This window comes from Eublepharis macularius, chromosome 10 (assembly GCF_028583425.1).
Source record: "Eublepharis macularius isolate TG4126 chromosome 10, MPM_Emac_v1.0, whole genome shotgun sequence".
NCBI lineage: Eukaryota > Metazoa > Chordata > Lepidosauria > Squamata > Eublepharidae > Eublepharis > Eublepharis macularius.
Genome location: NC_072799.1, coordinates 26,734,580 through 26,762,186, shown reverse-complemented (window position 1 = coordinate 26,762,186; position 27,607 = coordinate 26,734,580). Strand labels below are relative to the sequence as shown.

Here is a 27,607-nt window from a genome sequence, read left to right as displayed (position 1 = left end):
TGTCTAATTATTACCACATACCGTGGCAAATTTTATGCATTAATTATGAACAATGGGTAAAGATATACCTCCTTTTCTCTGTTCCAGAATCAATCTGCTGCTAATTAATTTCATTGGGTGACCCCAATTTCTAGTCTTATGAGGGAGAGACAAGAATCTGCTCTGCATCCAGTTTCACCACACTGCTCCTCCACACTGCTTATAACTCCACTCTATACACAGAGGTTACAATCATATCAAATGCTTAGCCCTTGCTCATAGGGAAGGTTTTCCAATCTCCTGCCCTGTTCTGTACCCCTTCCCCCTCTTTTTCAGATGGAGCAACCAGAACTGTAGACAATACTCCAAATGTGCAACAGAATGCATTGAAATGGAGAGTGGAAAACAGATTCAACACAGAAGGGATTGGCTAAACTGGTTCTATGTAAATAAAAACTGCACAAACAGGATAAGGGCTTTTTAGTCTAGTTTATGAATTCTTCAGTCCCACTCCTAAACCCGGAAAGGAAAAATAATCTTTGTAACATTCACTAAGCAACATTGTTTAGGCAATAGAATTTCTGGAGCAAGGCAGTTAAGAGAAACAGAGACTGCAAAACTGACAGGAGAAACACCAAAACTGACAGGAGAAACACCATGCTGTCTGCTGGCAAAGTAAGTGAACAGTTTCACTTTGATTCTTCACAGGATTCATGATACAAAATAAAACATTGGATAACCATTGATTGCTGAAATTTGGATTCGTAAAGTAATTTCCTTTTTGTTGTGAAATTCAAAAGGAGCTCTTTGTATATCAAAGGGCTTACATCGGGGCTGTGCTATTGTTGGTCATTGGAATGAATGTGGGAGGATTTTGCTTTTGACCTGAACTACCTTAAAATTTTCAAAATAAACTGTTTTGTTTGGTACAAATTTTTTGGCAAATTATTTTACACTCTCCCACCATATTTCTTTAATTCCTTTCAAACACGTTGTTATACTGAACAAATTCAATTTGCAAACTTTACTGCTTTTTTGTCCCATACTTTGGGAGCAATCCTAAACTGCTAAGTAAGGCCCATTTTATTTAATTAAACATTTCCCAGGAAAGTGGGGTTTTTTTTTAAGGGATTACAATCTATGTCTATCATTTATCATAACTGTTTTCTTTATAATTTTAGTTTACTGTCTGACACCCTTTTAAGGCCCCTCAAGTCAGTGGGCTTAGCATAATATAACTCTGTTTTGTATTGCTCTGGGTAATATATTTTCTAGTATATTTATAGCATTCTTATTTTGCTATTTATTCAGCAACTTCAGCTAAGATTGCCAGTCAAAGGAGCCATCTTAAACTCACCTGATAATGTGCTTTGATTACTTTGTGTTCTGTCTTGAAGTAGTAGAGTGCTAGAACTAGCTAAGAATTGATCTGGGGTAAGAAACCACTCAGTAATCAATGGCTGCTCTGCCTTTTATGACAGCACCAAGGTTTGGGGTTGGCTTGGTCAAGAAGACTCACAAGGTAGACAGCCACAAGCTGGTGTATACAAACCAGTTAAACCAACAAGGTTCATAATGCCAGCTAAGACTTAAATAGCCTGAAAGGGAAACAGTTGGTTGCCAGCTCCAAGTTAGGAAATTCCTAGAGATTTGTGGGGTGGAGCCTGGAGAAAGCAGGGTTTGGGGAGCAGAAGAACCTCAGCAAGGTATAATTCCATACAGTCTACCCTCCCAAGCAACAATTTTCTCCAGGTGAACTAATCTCTTTGGCCTGGAGATCAGTTGTCATTCTGGGAGATTTCCAGCCACCACCTGGAGGCTAGTAACCCTAACTCCTACTTGGCTGAGTTTTTTTCTTAGGCCTTTTCCAGCCAAGGCTTGACAGGGCTTGATGCTACAAGAAACTGTGCTAGAACAGTCTTCTGTCTCAGTGGAGAGAACACAGGCCACAAGCCAAGCACTTCTCCTAGGCTGGACTGTGTCTTTGTAGGCATGCCAACTGTGCTGTACTTACCAGATGGGTATAAGCTCTGGGAGGCTGGCAGTCCGAGTCCTGGCCTCACGAGGTGAGGGTGTCCACCCTGGATAGGGAGGGTCAGTAGCGTTTCCTAGTGGAGGATTTCTAGAAACAGACCTCCTTAACTGAGGTCTGAATGTACAGGCTCAGGAGGAACTGGAGGTAGTCTGGCCAACACTTGGAGTCCTCAAAGTTCCCTAATCTTCTCTGGGGTGGTCCCCAGTTCCTCCTATTTCTCCTCAGATGAGGAGGTTTCCCCCCCACCCCCGAATCTACACTCTGCCCTGGAGGAGTCCCTCCTGACTTCTCAAATGCCAATACAGAATTTTAGGTTTTTTAAAACAAACAAATTCTAGAGCTTCTGCTGAATTGAGTAGAAAATTCTCCAAAGGTTTTCACAAGCTCCTTAATAACTAGAGATGGAAAAGAGAATTTGCATATTTTTATTGGTGCATAAGGTCCTACTGAAATCTGATTTTTAAAAAATGTTTAATATGTTTCTCTCTCTCTTTCATTTTACCACTTTAACATTTTGTTCCTGAGCTCACATAATGCCTATTAGTATGAAAAAGAAAAGATATTTTACAATCTTGTTGTGTGTCATGTGTAACATAAATGTCCCAATCTAGAAATTGCATTGCAAGTCATATGGTGTTGGTTGCACTGAAAAGTTGTTCCATGTTCACAAATTCACACTAAAGGTCACTGCACATGAGAGGGAAATATCTACAACCAGCGATCAACCCTCCTGCCAGTGGGAAATTTAGAATTGTTTTACATTTAAAAATGTCATGTACCGGTAGGTTTCCACCAATGAATACTCCCACAGTTTATGAAAAAGTATATAGATTAATTTGTGTGTTAATTCAGTGGGATTTGGTAGGTGCTGTATACCGGTGGTTATATTATTTTAAATTGTATCTCTTGTGTGTTGGTACATATTTTAGTTTTGAATGCAGAATTTTAATCTTTAATTCATTCTGCAATTAATTTTTCTTTTAGCTCTGTGTCTCAAGGTATAGAAAGATTATTGGAAGCATTTCAGGTAAGTATCATTTCATAAATTTTTGAAGCAAGCCTCTTAGTAGTATTTCAAATATTGTTCAGTAGGAGGCAGGTTTTGAACAGCCTGAGGGTTTGTGTATGGTCATGTTAGGAGTAGGAATGTTTGAACATCTGCCAGTTTGGCTCACAGCTGTATGCCGGAAGCAAACTGGTACCCGTTTTTCAATGACTAGCATGACTGTTCATAGATCCGTGAGTGTGAGTGTGAAAGAAGATCTTGCTGGATTGCTGCTCAAAAACCAGCAGCAGCTCCATTCCAACTACTCTTATGTTTTGTCTTCCTCTTCTTAAAGGTACTTACAGCCTGGGCAGAAACATAAATGTGAGACCTCGGGTGTGAGTCAAAAGGCAAGAGCCAAGGGGCTTGGGGCCCTTTCGGCCCTTTGGACCTTGGGGCCTGGGGCCGGTGTTAGCCAGCATGACCAGCCTAGAATTTGTTTATTTAGTTTGTTTTTGTTAGTTTATTCTATGACTGTTTTCTATCCGTCGCTTGAGGTCTCTTCAAAGAGAAAGGCAGAATATAAATGCCCTAAATAAAATTCAACAAATCAAAACAAATCAGTCAAAGCTCATATAAATCAGTCATAAATAAAAGCTTTTTTAAAAAGAAAAATCATACCATTCATTGTTTGTCTGTGAAATTATGTTATGGCTGCCAGTCTGTTTGAATTAGCAGCATTTTGGCACATGCTCAGTTTTGAAAAAAAAACCAGTACAAACGTGTTTGCCAGGTTTCAAGACATTTGGTGTGGACTGAGCAGGCCAGATGAGCACCTCACATCTCATTCACATTCAAACATGATAAGTCCACCTTGAGACTAAGTAAAATGGACTATATATGAACTGAATTCATATTTATGTTTAACTTTGGAACATGTTTGACTTTTGGAGATGTCTGTTACAAAATTTGCTGCATCCTAGTTAGGATAGACGGGAGTGTAATTACTGGTGTGATGAAAGTCTTGAATTTCTGATACACATTGCTATATTTGAAGAAATATAATTTCTCCATTTTTCATTAATCCATGTGCATCTAAGCTGTGCTACTCTCATTGTATCAAGTGTTGGTTTGTACCCTTAAAGACAAATGGTTTGGAGTAGGATACTGTAAAGAATTACTTACATATGTGGGCATGTTAACCAGCCTCAGAGGCTGTTATCCACCATGCAGTACTTCCAGACAGAAGTTCATTGGGTCAGAACCTCCTCAACAGCAGCACCAAAATAGTAGATAGGGTTCCTTCCCATCCTAACCTCTAGGTGGTAGCTGGACATCTTCCAGAATTACAACTGATCTCCAGGTGACAGAGATTAGTTCCCCTGGAGAAAATGGCTGCCTTAGAAGATGGATTCTATGGCATTATACCCAGCTGAGGTCCCTCCGCTCTCCAACCTGCCCCCTAGGTTCCACCCCTGAAATCTCCAGGAATTTGCCAACCTGGAGCTGGCAACTGTAAGGGTAGTACTCTTTCCCCAAGGAAACTAGCCTCATATTCTCTGTTGTGGAACTTCACTGTCAAGCCAAAGCATAATTTAGGACTCCTTAGCTATAAATTCTCTGCTGCTTGTCTGTATTCTCTGCTTTTTGTTGTTGTTGTTATTGTTGTTCACTTAAACCACTGTTCCTCTAATAGTGCTGTCTATGGATTTTTAACTGAATTGTATTAAGTTTTGATTGATCAGTTTATTTTACATTTGCTTTCATTGTTTGAGGCTCTTTTATCGTTTGGGGCTCTTGGTATTTGAGAAGGCAGCTGGTGGGAGACGTAGGCCGTTTCCACACACATTGAATAATCCACTTTCAATACGCTTTAGTGAACATTTGTAACTGATTTTCCATGTGTGGAACAAAAAATCCACTTCTAAAGGATAACTAAAGCGTATTGAAAGTGGATTATTCAACGTGTGTGGAAACGGCCGTAGAGATATTTTATTAACCATTTGTCTCTAACTTTTAGGGTAGACATTATCTTAGGGAGTTATGAGTGAAATTTAGACAGTCTTTGGTTTATGCTACATCCACAAATATACCAGAAAAAAATGATCCTTGTTCTGTCTGATGCCAATGAGAATATGAGTCTCTTGACAATCATGTTAAGGCTTTCCAGATTTGAGAAATCACACTATACGCTATTAAGTTTGGAACTAGTCTGCCATCCTTTATTTTTAATATTTACAAGTTATTTTTTTCATTAAGCAACTCAATTCTAATTTTATTATTTTATTTTCTTATCCAAGCTGCAGCTGAGATACACCATGTTCTAGTTACTGATTTAAAGCCATCCCAATGTGTGAGGTATGACATTTCAGGTATAAGATTTTCATTGAAGTAATGAAATATATTTAATTAATTTTGGATGTCAAACAGCCCAATCTGGGAGGTGGGGAGTGGGCAGAAAGTGCACAAGGAGCAGGCCAAGGGTTATGCCGTCATATCCCGGACTTATGTGGGTGTAACACACACACCCCGACAGTAACAAACATGGCTCCACTTCGCCACAGCCTCCCACCCACACCTGGCCACCATGGCCAGGTATGGGCATAAGTACGGTGTAAATCCCTGCACCGGTGCCCAGGGGAGCAGTCTAGGGGGCAGAGTGTGAGTTAGTCAGCTTCCTAAGCCAATCCAGGTTTGGGAACACCCCTCACAGTGGCAGAAGGTTACGCCATGAAAAAAGTGGGCTATTCCATTGCTTTTCACCATCCAGAGATGGATTTGGGGAATCCTGCACCAGGGATAGGATGCCAGCCCTCAGAGCAGTTCCCCTGGTCCTTCAGGCCATCATTCCACTCTGGGGGCCGTTGTCCCAGGACCAGAGCATAGCTCATGGGGTCTGCCCCACATTCTCTGAGCCTGCGAAAGCGGGGAGGGTGGAATATAAATATAATAAATTAAATTAAATTAAATTCTCACCTTTTCAATGTAGTGATATGTTTCAATGGTGCCACTGCAAGCTAATTGGCATTTGTCACTCTCATCACATCCAATGGGCCTTCCAGCTTCCTCTGCGTTTTCCATTGTGCATTCCAGTCAGTCTTTACGGAACTTGCCCCCCACTCACCACTAAGGAGCTGTCTCTCCAAGACCTTGGGGGGGCATGTGGCCCCCAGTCGCCTGCTCCCTGACAGGCGGTGTCACCAGGTAGTGAAGATCATGGCTCACCCATCAGCTGCCCCATTCCTTGCCGCTCACATGCCTGTCAGGGAGGCAGCGCAGCCATTGGCAGGTGATGGCAGTGTTGTCAGGGGAACGACGGGGTGGGTGCTTCTCAGGCTTAGGTGCTGATGTAGTTCACCTGCCAAAGTTGTTAGGGAGCCGGTGTGTGGATGCTGGTGCAAAGCCAGCTCTTTGGGATTGGGCTGAAAATGTATTATTTAACTTTCAGTATATTAGATCCCAATGTGGCATAGATACACAGAACAGTCTGTAGATATAACCCTTAATACCCAAGAATATAAACCTTGTTATCAGGGCTTTTTTCCTAGGAAAAGAGGTGGTGGAACTCAGTGGTTGCCAGCAGAGGGGGCAACTCTTGGTGGGAGGTGGTGCCCCGGTACCACATGCTCACGCGCAAAGTGTGTGCATGCTTCCAGGACTGCGCAATGACGTGACTTTGGGTCAGCTGGAACAAGGGGGGGAGTTTTTTAAAGTTTAAATCACCCTCTCTGAAAATGATCACATGGCCAGTGCCCCCACCCCCTGATCTCCAGACAGAGGAGAGTTTAGATTGCCCTCTGTGCTGCTCCAGCGGCTCAGAGGGCAATTTAAACTCCCCTCTGTCTGGAGACCAGGGGGTGGGGGCACTGGCCATGTGACCATTTTCAAGAGGTGCCGGAACTCCGTTCCACCACCTTCCAGCTGAAAAAAAGCCCTGCTTGTTATGATATCTTGTGATCTATTGTTCACTCTGATGGTCACTTGTAGTACTACCCTGTCAATAATTCATTTGCCAACATGGATGCCTAGGCAGCTGTTTATTTTTGAAAGAAGATTTCAAGTCAAGGTCATTCTTACATAAGAAATTTTTCAAATCAATAAATTTATTACAAAGCTTTTACCATGTAACCTCATGGACTTCCATTTTTATTACAGGACTTTGGCCATATCTACAGGCCATTCTGGAAAGGAGGTAAGGATCTTGTTAACCAGGTTAAGTTGGGCAATGATTTCAGCTTTTACATTATCTATGAGTGTTTTAATTTGGGACAGAAACTTATCCAATCTTCATCTTGCTTATGGAAGGCCTAAAAGTCAAGTTCTGGGGCTTCTCAGTGGTTGCAGGTACCATTTGGGGCTTGTCAGACATCTGGGAAGAGAGATGCTGAATCTGCCAAATACTTTTTGACCAATCAAAAAGATTCTGCATGTGATGGATTTGGGGTTGGATCCAGCTGTTTTTTTTACTCAGTCTTTTCTTATTCTCCTTACTATAGTCCCCATCTCATATGGCTTTTGTTCATCCAAATCCCATGATTCTCAGCAAAGCCATTTTGGGTGGTCAAAGAGCATTTCAGTGTTAAGCATTTCAGCATAGTAATGGACAGATGACCAGTGGAGAAGACTGTTGGACTGTGGGAATTCTCCCTTATGGTCCTGAACAGCTCCTGGTTGGGGTCAAGGCCATGGACAGCAGCATCTAAGAATATGTCTAAGTGTATGAGACTTCCCCATCCTCTGCTTGAAAGGCCTCGAGGTATGGGAGGAGAGACATCCAGGGGGCAGCCAGGAAAATTTCTGGGCAACCAGAATGGAAGCATGTTTACTGGTATAAGGATGACTAAGTGGAATTAGAATGATCTTATCAAGAAGTTGTCTATGCATGTCACAGTGTAACACATGTTCAAAAGCGATATCTGTTGTTTTTACAGGTCATTAAATGCAAAGCAGCAATTGCTTGGGAGCCTAAGAAACCCCTGGTCATGGAGCAAATTGAAGTAGCTCCCCCAAAAGCTCATGAAGTTCGCATTAAGGTAAATGGTCCTGGTATTGATGCTGTACAAATATTGGATACATTTTTTGACCATGGGCTGGAGCTCTTCTCCACATCTTTCAAAAAAGTTTTAAAAAATGAACTGCCATTCGACAAAAATACAACAGAACCAGAGGTGGCTCCTTAGACACAATAAATGACAAATCAACAATAAGGAGCCGCAATGAAATATATAACAAAGTACAAATCAATTTAGTTGTGTATACTATGTACAATAATAAAGTATGTTCATACAAAAATGACAGTACAATCAAACATTCTTAACAATGTGACTAATTGCTTCACAATAGACCATAAACCCTCAATGAGTTCCACCAGTGAACAACACTTGTAAATGATTTTTCATGCAGTACATTCCAGGTGCATTCCCCTAGTTCACTGGAGTATCTAGCCACAGATGGCAAAGCATTGAGGGTCCCTAAGAAAAACTCCGAGTTGGGGTGGGTCGCACTGTGGATGTGAAGTACCCTATGGGGAATCCAGTCACACCGGGTTGATGGCTGCACCGCCCTACAAGCATCTGGATTAAACAGCTTATTTCAAGATGACCGCTTCCTCAGGGATGGACCCTGGTGTGTAGTCCTATGTGTACAGAATAAACCCTCGGTTGCTCAGACATGAATGAATAAAGGTTTGAGGTCGTACAATTTGTAAAAATGACTGAGACTGCCAGCAAAAATTTTTTAATCATCTTTCCCATACAGTAGGTGTTGCATGTCATGGAAGGAAGTAGGGTCTTCCTTGGTATGTGGCAAAAATTTTAATAAGCTATGCCAGAAGTCTCCTCAAGGTAACGGATTTTATTATGAAATGGTTCACATGAAATGAATGAACCTTGCATTTAACTATTCCCAGGTCTCCCCCCACCCGGGCGCCACATGCTATGATTACATTTGTTGTTTTCAGTTTAGCACCAATTGCCATACCATCATAACTAACAAGCTATCATTTCTGCTTTTGCCTCAAACTAGGCTTACAAACCGGTCTTGGGTCGTGATTTGTGCTTATATATACATTACGAATTTCAGAGGTGTAATGTAACGCCAGGTGCAGGGAGTGGGACAAGAATGCTATTGATGTGCCCCACCCTCGGTTCTGGCCTGTATTGTAGCCCAGCTGTGCTACCAGTGGTTTTAGAGTGGTGTTACATCTCGTGCATCTCCCCATTTTGCTGGCACAGAAGCTTAGGCGCCATTCTACACAGTTCCAGGATGGCCTAGAATTGTTTCCTCAGAGCGGGACCACAAGTGACGCCTGACACAGGTTGGACACTTGCCAGCTTCCCTCAAGTTTTGATGGGAAATGTAGGCAGCTTGGTGGAATGTTGGACAAGTGACAGTTGAAAAGTCCATTGGACAGCAGTCAGAGAGCCAAGCTGCAAGATCAGGATGCCTACATTTCCCATCAAAACTTGAGGGAAGCTGACTAGTGTCCAACCTGTGTCAGGCGTCACTTGTGGTCCCGCTCTCAGTTAACCTAAGGCCAGAAAGAGAAACCAAAGGGAATAAGGAAGCAAGCACAGGGTTTGTTCCTGTAGTACCAAACTATGAGTTGGCATTATGGTTCAACTAAGACTATGATGCATGGTTGTAACACACTCACATTGATAAGAAATTACAATGTTGGGTTTAGTTTCAGGTGCATAGCTGTGTTGGTCTGCAGTAGAAGAGCAGGTTTTGAGACCAGTAACACCTTAAAGACAAACAAGATTCCCAGGGTATAAGCTTTCAAGAGACAAGTTTCCTTTGTCATATGTTAGGTTTACTAGGCCAGTATTCAACTCATGATGGTTACATGAAACAGACAAAAACCACAGAAAATGTTTCCTCCTTCTGTCTTGAAGCATTATTTTTTGTGTGTGCAGATTTTGGCCTCGGGAATCTGTCGCTCTGATGATCATGTGATCACTGGTGCATTTGTTATGCCTTTCCCAATTGTTTTGGGCCATGAAGCGGCAGGAATTGTGGAGAGTGTTGGTGAGGGAGTGACTTGTGTGAAACCAGGTATGAGGAAGGATGATCACATGACAGTCAATTGCTCATTGGCCTCCAATGCAATCAGCCATGGCAAATAGATGCTTTCAGCAAACTATACACATGACAATATACACATCAGATCCCCAACAACTTTCACCATGTGATGAACTTAAGCTTCAAAAAATTATTTATTAGATACTCCAATATCTATGGCACACACACAAACACCAACCAGTGCTGGAACATTTTTCATTTTTGAAAAAATGGTTATCCCCTCAGAACATGCATAGCCCACTACGTGGGAAAGGTGTAGCAATCTTTAGTTTCACCCTGATGCTAAGTATGTACTTAAAAAAAGGGGTGTGTGTGTCTGTTTTAATACTTACCTGTGACTCAGCAGGATTTGCTTCTGCATGAGCTTACATAGGATTAAATTGCATTGGTTTTGCTTATTGCTCACTGTTAGCCTGGTAGTAAAAAAATTATAACTGTTGGAGCTTTGTCCTGAACAGAAGAGAGAGCTAGGCCATCGTCACACGGGCATCTCTTCCGTTAAATTTACAGCACATAGCGTCCTACCTATTATCGGCACAGTAACGTTTCTTTGGGTCACCTAACGGCTCTTCGCGCCACCAGCTGTCCACACCAAAGCACTCTGTTCTGTTCTCTCTAACTGCGCAGAAGCAGCTCCTCCCCCTTTTTAAAAAATTATTCTGGTGTTTAATTCCGCTATAACGGAATAACAGCATATAAACATTCCGTTAGAGCAAAACATTACGACCCTTTTGTTTTTCCAACTTTGAAATTATATAAATAGCCCTTTGCCCGCAGAAAACTCCCTGTCTGACATGATCCCCATCACTGAAGACTCTGCCATGGCGATTGAGTCATTTTTACTTCAGCAGAGTTTGCATTGTGTTATGTCGTTATGGCGTTATAAGGACATAATAAAATTTAAAAAAGGGGAGTTGCAGGAAGAAATGGATTCTGGGATTGAAGGGAGAGCATAGGACGTTGCGAGGCGAAATACATCGATGTGAGGCATTCACACTGAGGCACAAAATAACGCGAGTATCAAGCACAAAGCAGAAGAGAGAAAATTGCTACAGTGTTGGAATAAGGTGGGTGTTTGCCAGGAAATAGCGCCATTTTAGCGCTAAATAAAAGCCCGTGTGACGACGGCCCTAGAGGGGGAAAGAAAGTAAAAGTGTTTGTGTGCTTCCAGATGAAACTCAGGCAGCTGGTGAGGGTGGGTGGACAAACCGTAATGGTATTTGTGGGTAGGATACAATTGGGTTTTTTCCTCTGGTGAAAAAGAGAAGGTCCTTTTTAACTATACAAAAAGATGTGCATGGCACCTACATGGACAAAACCCAAGAGAGAGAGAATAAGGAAGGAAACTGAGCAAAATGGAGAGAAAAAGGTGTCTGAATCCAACCCTCTTTGGTAAATAATTGCCTAGATATTTTTTGATCAACTGCATCTTATTAAGTATCCAGAGCCCAACTGAATGTAGCATTATTTAGTCATCATTATTGAGTATGTGCAATTGCAAAAGGTATAACAGTTCATTTGTTTTTGTTTCTAGGAGACACGGTTATCCCACTGATTGTTCCACAATGTGGAAAATGTAGTTCTTGCCTAAGTACCAGAGGCAATCTTTGTTCTGAAAATGAGTGAGTTTCATAATTGTCATATTAACAATTCCAGGATCATAGCAACTTTTCTTGGGATATTAAATGAAAGGGAGAGAGGCTGGAGTTACAATTAAACCTAACTGCTATTTAGAGTTGCTGGGCGTGCACCCAAGATCTGGCAGCTGTTGTGGAGTGGACCCTAGGAGGGAGGAACATCACTGCCCTCCTTGCAATGATTTAGGAATTCCCTCAATCTTTGTAGTAAAGACCATAGAGATTGGGTCAGTTCCTAGAACACTGTGGGGAAGCTGTGACATCACCAGTGTCATCACTCCCCCTTATTTTTTCCAACTGCTAACTGGATAGAGCATGTGAAATAGAGGATGATGGCAGGAATTCACCCACCTAGAGCAGACACCTGGCAGTCCTATTGCTATGTCTCTATATATCGTCTCTCTCTCTCTCTCTCCATATGTGCCCACCATGCAGCTGAGATCTAATCAACAGCAGCCCTTGACAATTCCTTTTGGCCCTCAGGTTAGAACAGCAATGACAAGAAATATACTGTTTTCAGTGGCAGTACCTGATTTTTGGAAATTACTCTGATACAAGAAAGAAAGCAACTTATGGGCTTAGTTTCTTGAGAGGATGTAATACGTTGGAGGGACTTTACAGTAGGAGTTGGGCTGCATGACAGATTGGCTGGTTTGACTGGTCATAAATCAACAAAAGAACATAAGAAAAGCCCTTCTGAATCAGACCAGTGGTCCATCTAGTCTAGCATTCTGTTTCACCCAAGGCTCAGCCAGTTGTCCTGGAGGACCAGGAGACAGGAGGACATAGCATCCCAGACCTTCATCTGATATTACTTCCTAGTATTCCTAGATGTTGTTGTTGTTGTGCTGTCTGTTTGATTAGAATGTATTCCCTAGAGAAGTGGAGAACACATCTTTTCCCCTTCACATACTTGACACAGTATGTCTTGCCTTGTGCTTCAAATCAGGGAGGATATAAATTGCCCTGACCTGGATAGCCCAGGCGAGTGATCTCATCAAATTTCAGAAGCTAAGCAAGGTCAGCCTTGGCTAGCGATTGGATGGGAGACCTCCATCGAAGACCAGAGTTGCAGAGGCAGGCAATGGCAAACCACCTCTGTTAGTCTCTTGCCATGAAAACCCCACCAGGGGCTCGCCGTAAGTCAGCTATGACTTGATAGCGCTCTCCATCACCAGGATATAAATTATGCTAATAAATAAATAATATACTATACCTAATTTTTCTTCTATACTTAATTTCCAAACATTGACACATATCTCTCATGTATATATGTGCTTAAAAATTTGATCACTTATCGTATCCTTTTTTCCAAGGAGGCCAGGGTACCACAAAAGGAAATCATCTTATTTTATCCTGATACCAAGCCTATGAGATAGGGTGGGCTGAAACAAATTGAATTTATCATGGTTAGGTCGAATTGCCACAATCAAAATGAATGTATTGCCTAGAGTTATGTTCTTGATGCAAACGATACCAATTGTTAAAGACAAAAAACAATTTGGAAAATGGCAGAGGAAGATATCGGAATTTGTGTGGGCAGGAAGAAAACCCAGAGTCAAAATGAAAGTCCTTTGTGATGCCAAAGAAAGAGGAGGTATGCAATTACCTGATCTCCATTTGTATCATGAAGCAATATGTCTAGTACGGCAAAAAGAATGGGTGTCTTTATCTAATTACAAACTGTTAACGCTGGAAGGTTATCACAAACTTTTTGGATGGCATGCATATCTATGGTATGACAAACACAAAATGGACGCAATGTTCCAGCACCATTATTTGAGAAAAAACTTATTTCTAACCTGGCTAAAATATAAAAAGTTTATAGATCAAGAGAAACCAATGTGGATTGTTCCAGCGGAGGTGATTAATCCGAATTTTAAATATAAGGGAGAAGAATGGTTAACCTACAAAGAATTAACAAAAACTGAAAATAATGAACTTAAACTTAAACTGAACGAGGAAATACCATTTAAGTATGGCTGGTTACAATACCGACAAATTAAAGACTTATTTGAATCAGATCAAAGGAAGACAGGCTTTAGGAATAAAAATTCAGAGTTAGAAGAACTTTTACTGGGGGACAATAATAAAATAATTTCCAAAATGTACAAGTTATTGTTAAAATGGTATACAGAAGATGAGACAGTTCAAGTTCAAATGGTAAAATGGGCGGTAAATTGTAATAATGAGATAACGATGGAAGCATGGGAGCAATTGTGGAAAAATACCTTAAAAATTTCAACATGTACCAGTATTAAAGAGAATGGCTATAAAATGATATATAGATGGTATTTAACACCAAAAAAGCTAGCCAATGTTAACAAACAGCTATCCAACAAGTGTTGGAAATGTAAGGAGCACGAAGGTTCTCTTTTTCATATGTGGTGGACTTGTGGTAAGGCTAGAGACTTCTGGTCTAAAATGTGTGCTGAAATGTCTTTAATACTCCAAAATAATGTTGTTAAGAATCCAGAAATGTTATTGTTGTCTCTGCACTTAGAGGACATTAATAGAAAAGACAGAGTATTATTGTACTATATGATAACAGCGGAAAGAACTTTGTATGCACAATATTGGAAGAAAGAAGAAATACCAGAGATTGAAGAGTGGATACAAAAATTGTTGTACATGGCAGAAATGGACAAATTAATAAGAAAATTGAGAGATCAAGATCTAAAGGAATTTTTAGAGGACTGGAGGAAATTGAGAAAATATCTAGAGAAAAGATGGGATGTTAAGGGACAATTATGGTCTTTTGAAAGTTATTAAATAAGATATAATTTAAATCTTTACCAATAACATTAAAATGACAACTAGGAGACAAAATTAGTGATAAGAAATGGGGGGTTGTAGTGCTGTTGGAAGTCAACAAAGAAAGGGGGAGGGGAGGGGTGGGAAGCATATAGTAGGTATTTGGGGAATAAGTAAAATGTAGTAATATTATGTGTATGTTAACCATCCAATATTTTTTTTTTTTTAAAAAAAGAGGGGGGGTGGACTGAGAGACAGCAACTCCCTAAAGCCCTCCCAGAACAATCCATTACTGGTAGAGGTTTGGATTCAGTCTACCCAATCTAAATCCAGCACTTTCGTTCATTTTCTACTACCTAATTCTTTCCATCTCTGGGTATATCTTGTCAACAGTATTATTTCAGCCCGTGGATTAATGCCTGATGGCACCAGCAGGTTTACTTGCAAAGGGAAGAACCTGCACCATTTCCTTAGCACCAGCACCTTCACAGAATACACAGTGGTGCACGAGACTTCAGTGGTCAAAATCGATGCTGCTGCCCCACTGGAAAAGGTGTGCCTGATCGGCTGTGGGTTTTCCACCGGTTATGGAGCCGCTGTTCAGACAGCCCAGGTGAGTTCTAGAACATGTGTTTAAGTTTCCCGTTGCTTAGGTCCAATTCTAATTATTTGTACTTGAGTGAGAGAGAACATTCCTTTGTTTAAAGCAATAGGTTATCCATCATTATAAATGCAATTGCAAAATTAATCAAAACATATAAAATATAAAAATGTGGAATATAAAGAAGGTACGAAAACATGCTCTCGTACAGCTGATTCTGTCATTCCTAAATTCAACCTGAACTTCTCCTTGACTGCCATTTGCTTGCTCATGCAGCACTACTGCGTATCCCTGATCCACACCAAACCTAGGAACATTCGATGCTTTTCTTCTGTCCTACTAAGGCCTGCCCCATCACTTCCCTTCCTCCATGTTCTCTGCTCAAGACTTTTCCATTGTCTTTGATGATAGAACTTGGCAACAATAAAAAGAGCTTGACTGGTCCTAGCACGAATCACCCTATTTGGGTTGGATCTCATGGAACATTTCTGCCAATGGAGGAGGAGGCTTTTAAGACTGCAGACCTCTGACTCCCCCACTCATGCTTCTGGGAGGCAGGAGAAGCAGGCATTTCAGGGGGCATTCTGTGTTATCATGGGAGGGGAAAGGGAGGAAGATCCATTCTGCTGATAGAAATCTCTTCTGATTCCCTAAGAACCAAGCTTATGCGTTCTATGAGTTGTTGAGCTGCATGTAGGATTTCCCCAACCTGGCCTTCTCACCCATGCAAAACCATGAGTTTTACATTTGAATATAGAGGGATGATGGAACCATACAGCATGTGTTATTCTCACACTTTTCTAGGTGGAACGTGGTTCTACTTGTGCTGTCTTTGGCTTGGGAGGAGTTGGCCTGTCAGTGATCATGGGCTGTAAGGCTGCAGGGGCTTCCAAAATCTTTGCTATCGACATCAACAAAGATAAATTTGCCAAAGCTAAAGAGCTGGGAGCCACAGATTGTATTGACCCTCTGGATTTCAAGAAGCCCATCAATGAAGTACTGTTTGAGCTGACTGGCGGTGAAGGTGTGGACTATTCATTTGAAGTGGTTGGACGCACGGATACCATGGTACCTGACTTCAGAAACTGTTACTAGTTAACAAACAAAGGATAAGCCAGAATTAAAATTGCTAAACAACCTGATGTTGCTTGCTATTATGAATTAATATCAGACCTTATTAGGTATTGAACGTCTTGCACAACGACTGCCAAGTGTTCTGAAATCCCAGTACTTCTGGCATGACATGCCTCTTAAAAAACTATATGAACAGAAAATACTGTAGTGAAAACTTTAGCATTCAGATGTTCTAGAATTCTTTCCCAGTTTTTTAATATAAATTGCTTTGGGAATTTTTTTTGTTGAAAATGGTATATACATATCGCAAGTAAATAAAGGTCCGTCCTTGTATTTTATCTTAGATTGCTGCCTTGGCTTCCTGCCACATGAACTTTGGAACCAGTGTGATTGTGGGGTTACCTCCACCAGGATCTCATATCTCCTATGACCCGTTTCTCCTTTTCACTGGCCGCACATGGAAAGGATCTGTGTTTGGAGGTAGGGTGCGGTGCAGACCTAATGGGAAGCATCTTAACTCCTTGCTGGCAATTTCAGCATCTTAACTCCTTTCTGGCAATTTTACGTTTTAAATGAGCTCTGGAAACTGTGTGCACAATTGTATCCTGTTTCCAGCTACCAGTGACAGAAATCTACTAATACAAACTGTTCTGTAGACCACCTCTGGCATGTCTTGAGAGGGCAAATGAGCTCTGGAAACTGTGTGCACAATTGTATCCTGTTTCCAGCTACCAGTGACAGAAATCTACTAATACAAACTGTTCTGTAGACCACCTCTGGCATGTCTTGAGAGGGCAACACTCAGCTCATGTCCGGTAGCATGTGGCTCATATCCAGGGCAAAGAGAGAATTGCAAACAACCAGTGTTGCACAGACATTGTTATTTGTTTAAACATTTATATTTCATTCTACAAATAGAAAGGAAATTGTTCTTTGCACAGTTTACAACAGTCAAAAACAACAAAATACTATCAAGTCATGACAATATTAAAATAGGAATCCAATCAGAGCAAAAAGCAACAAAAATCCAACAGCAGAAGACACATGAAACAGTAAATACCTTAAAATATTAAAAACAGTAAACAGTAACCAGGATTAAAGATATGGCAACAGATAGATTTAAATTCTGTGCACCCTTATCCAAGAGTATATCCTATTGGATTCAAGGGACTTAACTTTCAAGTACATATGGCCAGGATTTGGCTCCACAACATCAGAGAAATAAAATTTATTAATCAGCATCAGAGAAATCAAAGCAGAGAGTGAATCAGAGGAAAAAAACCCATCATTTGGTAAAAATAAGTAGATTTCCATCTGGTCAACAAAATCAGCACCAATCAAATAACCAGAAGGAAGATCTTCCCAAGTTGAGGTGTTACGGTTGAGCTGGCCATGGTCTGGAAAGATAGGGAGGCACAAATGATCTGAAATGACAATTTTAATGGGCAGGAACATATGGGGAAAAGGATGGTCTTTTAGATATCCTTATCCCAAGCCATTTGTGGATTTAAAAGTAATAACCAGCATTTTGAATTAGACCTACAAGTGAATAGGAAGTCACTAAAGTTCTTCTAAGATATATCATTAGTGCCTTTAGACTATGGTCTAAAACATCCATTGTTTCATCCATTGCTGCAAAAAAGTGGAACTAGATGTCATCTGCACCACACTCCAATATCTGGAAGATATCACACTTTTTGTAAAACAGGTTTGCAAGGTGGGAACCAGCCTTAGGAACAGGGCTTTTTTAAAGCTGGAACACAGTGGAACAGAGTTCCGGAACCTCTTGAAAATGGTCACATGGCTGGTGGCCCACCCCCTGATCTCCAGACAGAGGGGAGTTGAGACTGCCCTCTGCGCCGCCAAGCGGCGCAGAGGGCAATCTCAACTCCCCTCTGTCTGGAGATCAGGGGGCGGGGCCACAAGTCATGTGACCATTTTCTCCGAGGGCAACCCACTGAGTTCCACCACCTTTTTTCCCAGAAAAAAAGCCCTGCTTAGGAATATTTACTCCCTACTGTCTAACTCAAATTTCCCCTCTGTTTCCTTAACCATGGTTTGTTGTTACAGCTTCCCGGGTTACATTCTGACAAACTTCCCTCTCAACCAAGGTTTTCAAATGAAGTACACCCGATTTCCATTTCTTGTTATGATGGGAATGCTAGTTACGATTAAACATAGCTAGGTTTGCCGTAGTTATTAAGTTAAGCCATGGTTAAAGCAAACACAGGAAATGATGGGCGGAATTCACATCAAAGAGGTGAGGAAGGAAGGAGAAAGGGCATGCATTGACTAGGCTGTCTTCCAATGTGAAGTTCGGGGAGGGAAACACTTTCAAAAAGTTAGAGGCCTATTGAAAAATATGTTGTACCAGGTCTTCTAGGATAATAGAAAACACCTATTTTCCTGGAAGAAAATAGGATACAGCATCGACATTACTCCCTCAAACTATCAAATTCATAGAGAGAGGGATGGCATCAATGATACATAACATGGCTTAGAATGGACTGGTTAACGCTAATATAAGAGCCAAATTAGATGTTACTTTTCACATGAATTCAACACAGGGACTTGCAGCATGTTCAACTGCCAGTCCTGGCAGTAACTCACGTGTAAAAGCACAGTCGGGCCCAATTCTGACTGAGACCACAGCGCAGAGGGAGGAGAGGATCCTGTTTTGGTTACTGAAACAACCCAAGGGGCTAAAGGGCAGGCGTTATTCATCCCGCTAGGAGGCTGCAAGTATAAGCATTCAGTGCACCTGCACCCTCCAACAGACTGAGAGCCAAGCTACAAGTGACGCCTTACACAGGTTAGACACTTGTCAGCTTCCCTCAAGTTTTGATGGGAAATGTAGGCGTTGTTTTACAGCTTGGCTCTCCATTACAGCTACAAGACCAGGATGCCTACATTTCCCATCAAAACTTGAGGGAAGCCAACAAGTATCCAACCTGTGTCAGGCATCACTTGTAGCTTGGCTCTGAATAACACCCTCCGGCATCCCCAGGACATTTCAGCTGCCAAAAATGGTACAGAGGGGACAGCAGGAGCCCCTCCTTCCCCACATCACAGTCTTGATCAGAATCGGGCCCATTTGCATTTTTTACACAAGCGTGCCAAACTCTTTTAAAAAGTGGCACCTAGTTTGAGTCTAAATCTTCCAATCTAAATCACTCATCAAAATCTCCACACTCTTTGTTCACATTGCCCATGTCTGACTGCTATTTCCTTGCTTGCTGTTTTTCAGGCTGGAAGAGTAAAGATGCTGTCCCTAAACTGGTTTCTGATTTCATGGGGAAGAAATTTGTTCTGGATCCATTAATATCTCATACTTTACCTTTTGATAAAATCAATGAAGGATTTGAACTGCTCCGGTCAGGCAAGAGGTGATGCTTGCTTTTGTTGCCATTGTTAATCATGCTTGTAAATAACTCCCGATTTCCCCATGCGAGCAAAATGTACCAAGCAATCCAAGAAGAATTCTACTTCATGAGTTCATGGTCTTCTCTGGGAGAAATCCTTAGCACATTCTTAGTCCAATCTGTCCCAACCAGGGCTTTTTTCTGGGAAAAGAGGTGGTGGAATACAGTGGATTGTCATCAGAGAAAATGGTCACATGGCTGGTGGCCCCGCCCCCTGATCTCCAGACAGAGGGCAATCTAAACTCCCCTCTGTCTGGAGATCAGGGGGCAGGGCCACCAGCCATGTGACCATTTTCAGGAGGTTCCGGAACTCTGTTCCCCGTGTTCCCCCTGAAAAAAAGCCCTGGTCCCAACCATTCTTCACTTAAGGTGATGTGCCTCTCAATTTTCTTACCTTTGAAGCCATGTCGGCTGCTGCATCTCCATCTCATGTTTTGGATTGAAGAGTTAAAACCCAAGTGCATAAAACCACGCAGATAGAACCTAAGCTGCTTTGAAGCTGGTGAAACACGACAATGGTTTCAATATGCAACAGCACGTTAAAATCATTGGTGATAAAGACAGAGAACCAAAAAAAGTGTAGGAATATTTTGATTCTGAGCAGGTCTTTTGATTCTGAGCAGGTCTGTCTCTGCTACCGTGCCAGGAGTGGTTATACAGTTTAAATTGCTGAGACCCTCACTTGTGTCAATGGGATCTCTCTTCCTTCACACTTGGGCTTTGAACCCTGCTGTACTACTCTCAAGAACTGTTTCAGCACACTCCCATCTCTCATATGCACAGAGGCCATAAAGAAGAAAAAGTCTGCTTACCCTAAAACTAAAGTTCTTTCAGGAATCATCTGCGCTTCCACACAACCCGCTCTTCAGCAACATGTGCAGTCTGAAGGAAGCAAGGGGGAAATTACCCATCCCTTCCCCTCACAGTATGCAGAGAGTCAAAACACTCTCAGAGCGAGTGCCATTTCCTAGGCTTGAGTTCTAAAATTTCTCTGTCAATACCAAATCCATATGTGATTTGCACAGGTGACCATTCAAAGAAATTGGTCGAATCCACATTCACCCATTACCCGCATGTTTATCGGATATCTTCCGTTTGCCTCCAATCCACGATTTTTTCCTCTTCGTTCACATTCCTGCTTCCAATCCGTCTTTCTCGCGCGTCCCTCCGGTCACACGGCCGCTCGAAAACCGCTTTTTTGGGCGGGACCTTTTTTCTCCACCCATTTTTTAAAATTTTTTTGAGCGCACTTTTCCGTTATTTCGATCCTGCCTTATAAAGCAACATCATTGAAGATAACGATGCCTCTCTTTCCCCCACTGACAGCACTGATGGCTCTCTCCCGTTTCTTTTTTGGAAATTTGGAAGCATGTGGGAAGCTTTTGTGGGCATTTCCTGTGCAGGACAGTTCAGTGCCTGAATTTTACTGAAGTTTCATAATTTCGATATTACAGTAATATAAAATAAAAAACATAAAAAACAGTTAAAAAGGAAGTTTCGCGAGTCCGTTCTGAGGATGGATTCACCCCAAAATGATTTTTCAAACTTCCAGATTTGATTCAGAAACAGCATAATCAATAAATCCAATGCTATGAAGTCAAAAACAGTCTTTTGCAGACTACGGGAGCACTTGCAAGTTGAATCAGCCAATAGGAACTCTCGGAACGGCCGGAGAGACAGGAAGGGGGGGGTGGTTTTTTAAAAAACCGCGTAAATTGCGCATTGGCCCGTTCACGGCCACCGTGAAACTCCCGTTGAAAACCTGTGACCACATATTCGGGAGAAATGCGAATGAAATGCGTCTGTTTAATGAGGTAATGTGACCGGCACTCAGGATTGCGTGGGGAATGCGGGGAACATGCGACTTAGAATGAGTAATGTGGATTCGACCATTAACTAAAGGTACATGATCTGGAACAAGATGCGTAAGAGAGGTGGAAAGTTAATGCTAGCAGCTCTACTTAAATGCCTGGAATGTGACTTACCAAATTCTTATGTTTATCATTTCATATTTCAGCATCCGCACTGTGCTGACGTTTTAAGATCGTGAAGTAAAAGGAAGAGAACTGGAACAACACTCAGTAGCTGAAGATTCTTCTACACAATACCATGTAGGATAGGTTTTTGTTTACTCCTGTTCTATCCTTTTTTTTTCCTCAACAAGAAACATTTATTTTGAAAAAGGCCTGATGCTACTGTACAGAGAAAGCAAAATTGCAATGGTGACCCAGTTGGCAGCTTTACAGCACACCATTCGTGGGAACTCAATAGGCAATTGCCTTCTTTGATGAGTTTCTCTCTATAATCCCTGTCCTTTTTGAAGATGTACCACCAGAAAGTAATGGGGCCTATTCCAAACAAAGCACCCAATAAGGAAGTTTTAGGGTTGACTCGGAAATTAGGGTAGACGTTTGCTTTGGCATAGGTCCACTGAGTAATGGCAGGGTCTTCAATGTGATGTGTCCGGCAGGGGTCGTTGAGCTGCAGCAGGTACTGGCACTTGAGGTGGGCGCGGATGGCCAGGTGCTTGGCCTCACTCTGGTGCTTCTTGGGCGAGGCGTCGTAGTTGGCCGGGTCCAGCTGTGGCGGCAGTGGAGCCAAAGGTACCAGCTGGTAGCTGAAGCCCGACCCGGACAAAGAGGGCACCGCCATGTTGTTCAGAGAGTCCCCGACCCTGTCACGTGATTTCCTGTTCTATCCTCATGTTTGTTGGATTGAATGAGAATCTCTGTAGACAATCATATTTGAAAGGAAGTTTCAGATTGAAAATATATGCATAACACAAAGGACTGCTGTCCAGAAGATGGTAGAAAGCCATTTCCAGCTATAGAAATGTCTTGCTTTGCCACTTTAAAAATATTTCTTCAATTATCTCTTTTTCATAAATAAACGAAAGCAAGAGAAATCACAGTTCTGAAATATTAAACCTTCATATAAGACTGATCTATATGTATTTATATACCTTACCATTAAGAACTTTCTCTTGGAGAAAGTCTAGACACAAAGAACATCTGTGAATCATGCAAGATATGGGGAAGACCAGGGTCATCGTGAATTCTCCGTTGAAATCTAGTGGGAATAAAATGTGCAGGAGCATGAAGATGCATTCAGTAAAGAGTCTATTTTTATTTCAATACTAACTGCACTTGTGGAAAAATGTTTATATTGGGCAATTCTAGGTATAATCACCAGCAATTTTTGTGAACTTGGCAGGTGGAAAAAGTGCCACCCTAACTGCAGCAATTGCTTCTGACTAGATACATCCACTTTGGGGTCATAGGTAATATATGTCCAGGGCAGCATGCATCTGAGAATGCATAAAACTGTGAGCATAAGCAAAAAGTATTAAATGCGAACCAATTCATAGTCTACTCTTTCTGTAGCAGAGGCAGCTTTACTGGATGTGTGCTGGAAGTGCTATGTACAGCATTCCCAGCATAGTTTTTTTTCAACATTAGATTTTTGGGTGTACTGTACAGAGCTCAATACTGATCAGGAGTGTTGTGTTATCCTTCACATTGTATGAAGGCAGATCCTTCATCAACAAAAGTCTTAATGATACATAAAACATTACAGTATACACATGCGTGCAGGATGCTTGTTAATCTCCCAGACAGTTCCAGCAGCTCCAGATTTAACTGGCAACAGACTTGTTCAATGTGCAGCAATATTTGAAGCCATACTATATCACAACATGCAAGGAGGGGGTGGTAGTGGTTCAGACTTTCCCCACCTGTGCCATTTTCCAAACCTGAAATAGCCTTGGGAAGCCACTATCGGCTTTATTGGGTTAAACTAACCCACTGGGGCAGATAGTGGCTTCCAGGGGTCATTTCAGATTGGAAAAACAACACTGATGGAAAGCTTAAGCCTCTTCCCTCTGTGTCACAGTTCAGATCTAAATCAAGCCCCCACATAACTAAAAATTAAGTTTTAAATATTGCAGAGAGCTCTAAACATAAACTCCCAGCACATATCTGTAGTAGTAAGTAGAGATGGGCATGAACAGCAATACGAACAAAAAAAAGCCACGAACAGCCCAATCTGCTGTTCGTGAACAAGTTGTTCATAAGGCCCCATTCTAAACAAACAGGTGGTCATTGCAAGCCTTGTTCGTTGCTGTTTGTCTTGCTGTTTGTCAAGCCGGACAGTCTGGCACCTGCAATCAATTCCCTTGACAACTTAGGCAGGGATTGTCTGAACTCTGTCTGAACTCCTGCTGTTGCCCTGGAAACCCCAATCTAAGCCCAATTTAGCTTGATAGGCAGGTCTTCCTTTCAAGTGTGGAGCTCCAAATTTGTTATAAAAATACAGCAAAGAGCAGGGGGGAGGGGGCTCCCAGCTCTGACTTTGCAGACAGTGGTGAGGGAGAGAGACAGTTGCTGTTGGCTTTTTGATAGAGTGCATTGGAGCCTGCATTTTCTTTGTGTGTGGTGGGATAGGGATCTACCCCTTCAAGTTCCAGGGCTGCTGCCAGGCTCTTATTTATTATTGGTACCTTTCCTGCTGCCTGCTCAGGGCCGTTTCCACATGGGCAAAAATACCACAAGTTTTGCGCAATGTATCGCAATGTGTCACTTACCAAGCATCCGCTTCCTTGCGCCTTCTTCCGCCGCCTTCCGCCTCGTTCCGCTCCTGGCTGTTCACACATGCCGCAGAAATCACGAGGCAGTGGGCGGTAACTGCCCTCGTCACAGTTGACGTCGGGTCCCTGCCGCCCACTGTCTCCGTTTTTTTTTCTTTCGTCACTGACTTTTGCGTTATTTCGTGGTTTCACTGGTCAATTTCAGCGCTCCTCCCACATGGTGGCCTGTGATAGGCCTGTTCAGTTGCCCGCAAATGTTTCTCGAAGCACATTGGGATTGCTTCTCGAGCAACATATTGCAGGCGGAGAGATACACAGGCGCGCTCGCCTGCTCCGTTCGCACTTTGCACTCGCTGCCACAACTCTGGCCTGGCTCTTCAGAAACCAACACCCACCACTTCTTTTACACGGGGAGAGAAACTTTCTTGCTCCCGTTCTTCTGACAATACGCCCCAGCCCCCTGCCCCTGCATAACCCCCACCCCCACCTTGCGCCGACGAGGGTCTTGGGCCGGCAGCCCAAGGGCAAGAAGCCCCCCCATGTCCTGAGCGCCAAGCTGGAGCAGAGCCGATGCATTTGGGAAAAGGCGCGGGCGGGCGGCTTGGCCCCCGCCGCTCAGCCCGCCGCCCCCTGGCCAGGCATAACCCCCCCACCAGCCCTTGGCTTTTGCAGCCCTCCCTCCCCATTCTTGCGATCCGTTCCCGCCAAGCCCTCCCGCCTGGCCCGGGCTCTCTCCACCCCAGCGCTGCCCGGCCGCCTTGGCCAGGGCACGGGAGGGGCAGGGGCACCGGGGCTTTCTCGCGGCCCGCCTCCCTTCTCCTCACCCTCCCACGGGGCGCAATCGCCCTCCTCACAAGCCAGACTGGGTCCGGCTCCACAAGGTGCCCTGATTGGGGCCGTGGGGGGGGGGTCTTCCAAGACACGGCGAGCCCAGAGCTCTCCCCACAGCAATTTCTTCTCATCCAGCCCCCCGCCCCCCGCCCCAGCCAGAATTAGGCTACAGTGAGCTGAGCACCCACTTGGAAAGAGCAGAGGAGGTAGAATGACCTGTGCCGAAAGTGAGCCTCTTAGTGCACCCTAACGGGGGGGTCACCACTGCTCCCAGCCTGTCTGTTTCTCTCCCCCCACCCCCGGCCGTGGAGGAATTTTATGGTCTTTCCAGAAACCTCAGATACAAATCAACGTGGGGGGTGCTGGAGGGCAGGGTCGGACTGGAAGAACTCCGCTGTTTTGCGGGCTCCCAGGGAAACTCGCTAGAGCAGAGAGCCCGCCTCTGTGTTGCTTGATTCACAGCATACATTGATCAGGAGCGGTTGACTGCCAACCCCTGCGGAGAAGTCGCAACTAGGCAAACCGATCCTTTTATTAAAAAACAAAAAAAGGGCCATTTGCCAGGCACCCAGGGAAGCTCTTCAGAAAATATGGGTGCTCTGTCTGTCAGTGCATACATTTCATTAAATGTATGCATTATGTGTCGAACTGGAAATTTCCCCCATTGAAACCTCGTGATTGCACAAAAGCCATTTTAAAAAAAGGACTGTACTGGCCGTCGGCACAGAGTGGAAAAGGAAAAGGGGGCGGGGCTCCCCAAGGGTAGGGCGTCACAAATCGTTCAGAATCGTCCTCAGAAGTTCCCACGAAATGCCTAAAAAGCGTCATGAAGCAGGATAAATGGAAGCGGAATAAGACGGGTATTGGCGGGGTTTGGCGGTAGAAATGCGGAGGTTCGCGCTGTATTTAGCGCTGTGTGGAAACGGCCCAGGTCAGGTTTCTGGGAATGGTGCAGTAGGGATCTTGACTTGGATGATGGCTGGAGGAGAGCCTGCTGACCCCCACGAACAGCCAACCACAAACATGTTCGTGAACAGGGCCACGTTCGTGGTTGTTTGTGAGTCCCTGTTCATGGATGGCAATGAACATCATGTTCTTTTTTTTCCTGTTCGTGCCCATATCTGGTAGTAAGGCCCTTACTCTACTCCTTGAATGCTGTTCCTCTGAAATTTGGAGTTGAAGTTCAGAAGTTGAGAATGTTTTCTTTCTGGGCTTAGTAGTGGGACTGAGCAACTCTTAATTCGAATAACATGCCTCTCAAGTCATGTTTGTATTGTTGTAACTTTTAGCCAAACCAGTAAGCAATCCCATGTAACGGTCACTAAACAAAGATTGTTGAGGGCACCGTTTCTGAAGAAAGTAAAAAGAGAGCATCAGAGACTGTAAAACTGAGAAAGAGAAGTATCCCAAGGACTGCAAAGTAAGTAGACAATGTTGCCTTGATTCTAAACCACAAATACTGAATTTACTTTTCCACACTGTGACACTGAGAGATCTCTGTCTTTTGGTGCTACACCTCTGAAGATGCCAGCCACAGCTGCTGGCGAAACGTCAGGAACTACAATGCCAAGACCACGGCAATACAGCCCGGAAAACCCCCAACAACCATCGTTCTCCGGCCGTGAAAGCCTTCGACAATACACTGTATTTACTATTTATTACATTTACTATGGAACACGTGATTCATATAACACTTTATTTTTGTTCTGTTAACGTTTAATACATAAAACTATAATTGTACATTGTTTTACGACCCTAATAAAAATATTGTTATATAAATGATTCTTGAAAGAAATGCTCTATCTTCTTTGGAAAAAAAGGAAAAAAGTAGGGGAGAAGGCAGGGTAAACTGTAGCAGAAACAAAAGTAACACTCCACTAATATCAAGAATAATGAATAGAACAATTGTATATCAAATTATGTATTTAAATCTGTGAATGATTCCACAAAGAATTAATTATACACGAACTCAAATGCACACTGGAGATGTTACAATTCTGTACAACAAAGTAAACTGAATGAGAACAATACAGACATCTGTAGAAAAGCACATAATTCACAATACACACAATGTAATGACAATAATATAAAAATTCCACTGGTTGCGGCTATGCTGAAACAATAGCCTCCAACCTCACAAAAGGGACTGAATCATAAGTAGGGCCAGGGCTTTTTTTCTGGGAAAAGAGGTGGTAGAACTCAGTGGGTTGCCCTTGGAGAAAATGGTCACATGGCTGGTGGCCCTGCCCCCTGATCTCCAGACAGAGGGGAGTTTAGATTGCCCTCCGCACCGGCAATCTAAACTCCCCTCTGTCTGGAGATCAGGGGGCGGGGCCACCAACCATGTGACTATTTTCAAGAGGTTCCAGAACTCCGTTCCACCGTGTTCCAGCTGAAAAAAAGCCCTGAGTAAGGTTGAACAGTAAAAGAAGTTGGTAAACAGAGTAGTACAATACACTACTGGATTAGTTGTGAGTAAAGCCAATAAGCTAGTAAGCTATATTTCAAGGTGAACTGCTGATAAGCTATATCCCAAGGTGAGCTGCTAATGAGATGCCTAGGTCTGCTCCTGTTTCTGTCAGATCCATGTGGAGACAGTTTTTTGTCCTTGCGAGTTATTG

General features: G+C 42.8%; 2 protein-coding genes across 4 annotated transcripts; one reads left to right on the top strand and one right to left on the bottom strand.

The window, feature by feature from the left end:
• The first annotated feature begins 522 nt into the window (after positions 1–522).
• Positions 523–26,729, top strand: LOC129336591 (alcohol dehydrogenase 1A-like). 3 transcript variants are annotated; one of them, XR_008597729.1, is made up of 13 exons: positions 523–654; positions 2,999–3,041; positions 5,300–5,357; positions 7,155–7,191; positions 7,931–8,032; positions 9,917–10,055; positions 11,617–11,704; positions 14,867–15,086; positions 15,879–16,142; positions 16,493–16,628; positions 19,396–19,534; positions 21,588–21,681; positions 26,276–26,729. XR_008597729.1 is itself a non-coding variant. In XM_054989773.1 (12 exons), the coding sequence occupies exons 1-12, from the start codon at positions 637–639 to the stop codon at positions 21,610–21,612; spliced, it is 1,269 nt and encodes a 422-aa protein (XP_054845748.1). In that variant the 5' UTR covers positions 523–636; the 3' UTR covers positions 21,613–22,676. The 3 variants fall into 3 exon arrangements, 2 of the variants coding, with proteins under 2 accessions (XP_054845748.1, XP_054845749.1); XM_054989773.1 differs by lacking the exon at positions 26,276–26,729 and having other exon boundaries at positions 21,588–22,676; XM_054989774.1 differs by lacking the exons at positions 523–654; positions 2,999–3,041; positions 26,276–26,729 and having other exon boundaries at positions 5,312–5,371; positions 21,588–22,676.
• LOC129336979 (NADH dehydrogenase [ubiquinone] 1 beta subcomplex subunit 4-like) lies at positions 21,710–22,222 on the bottom strand. Its single transcript, XM_054990415.1, has one exon. It carries the CDS (start codon positions 22,220–22,222, stop codon positions 21,710–21,712), a length of 513 nt encoding a protein of 170 aa, XP_054846390.1.
• Positions 26,730–27,607: the final 878 nt, after the last annotated feature.

Bases quoted from the DNA above. Each gene is read 5' to 3' on its own strand.
- LOC129336979 (XM_054990415.1), bottom strand. From the start codon at position 22,222: ATGGCGGTGCCCTCTTTGTCCGGGTCGGGCTTCAGCTACCAGCTGGTA.
- LOC129336591 (XM_054989773.1), top strand. The intron at 5,358-7,154 runs GTATGACATTTC...TTTTTATTACAG, and splicing joins AAGCCATCCCAATGTGTGAG to GACTTTGGCCATATCTACAG. The intron at 15,087-15,878 runs GTGAGTTCTAGA...ACACTTTTCTAG, and splicing joins CCGCTGTTCAGACAGCCCAG to GTGGAACGTGGTTCTACTTG.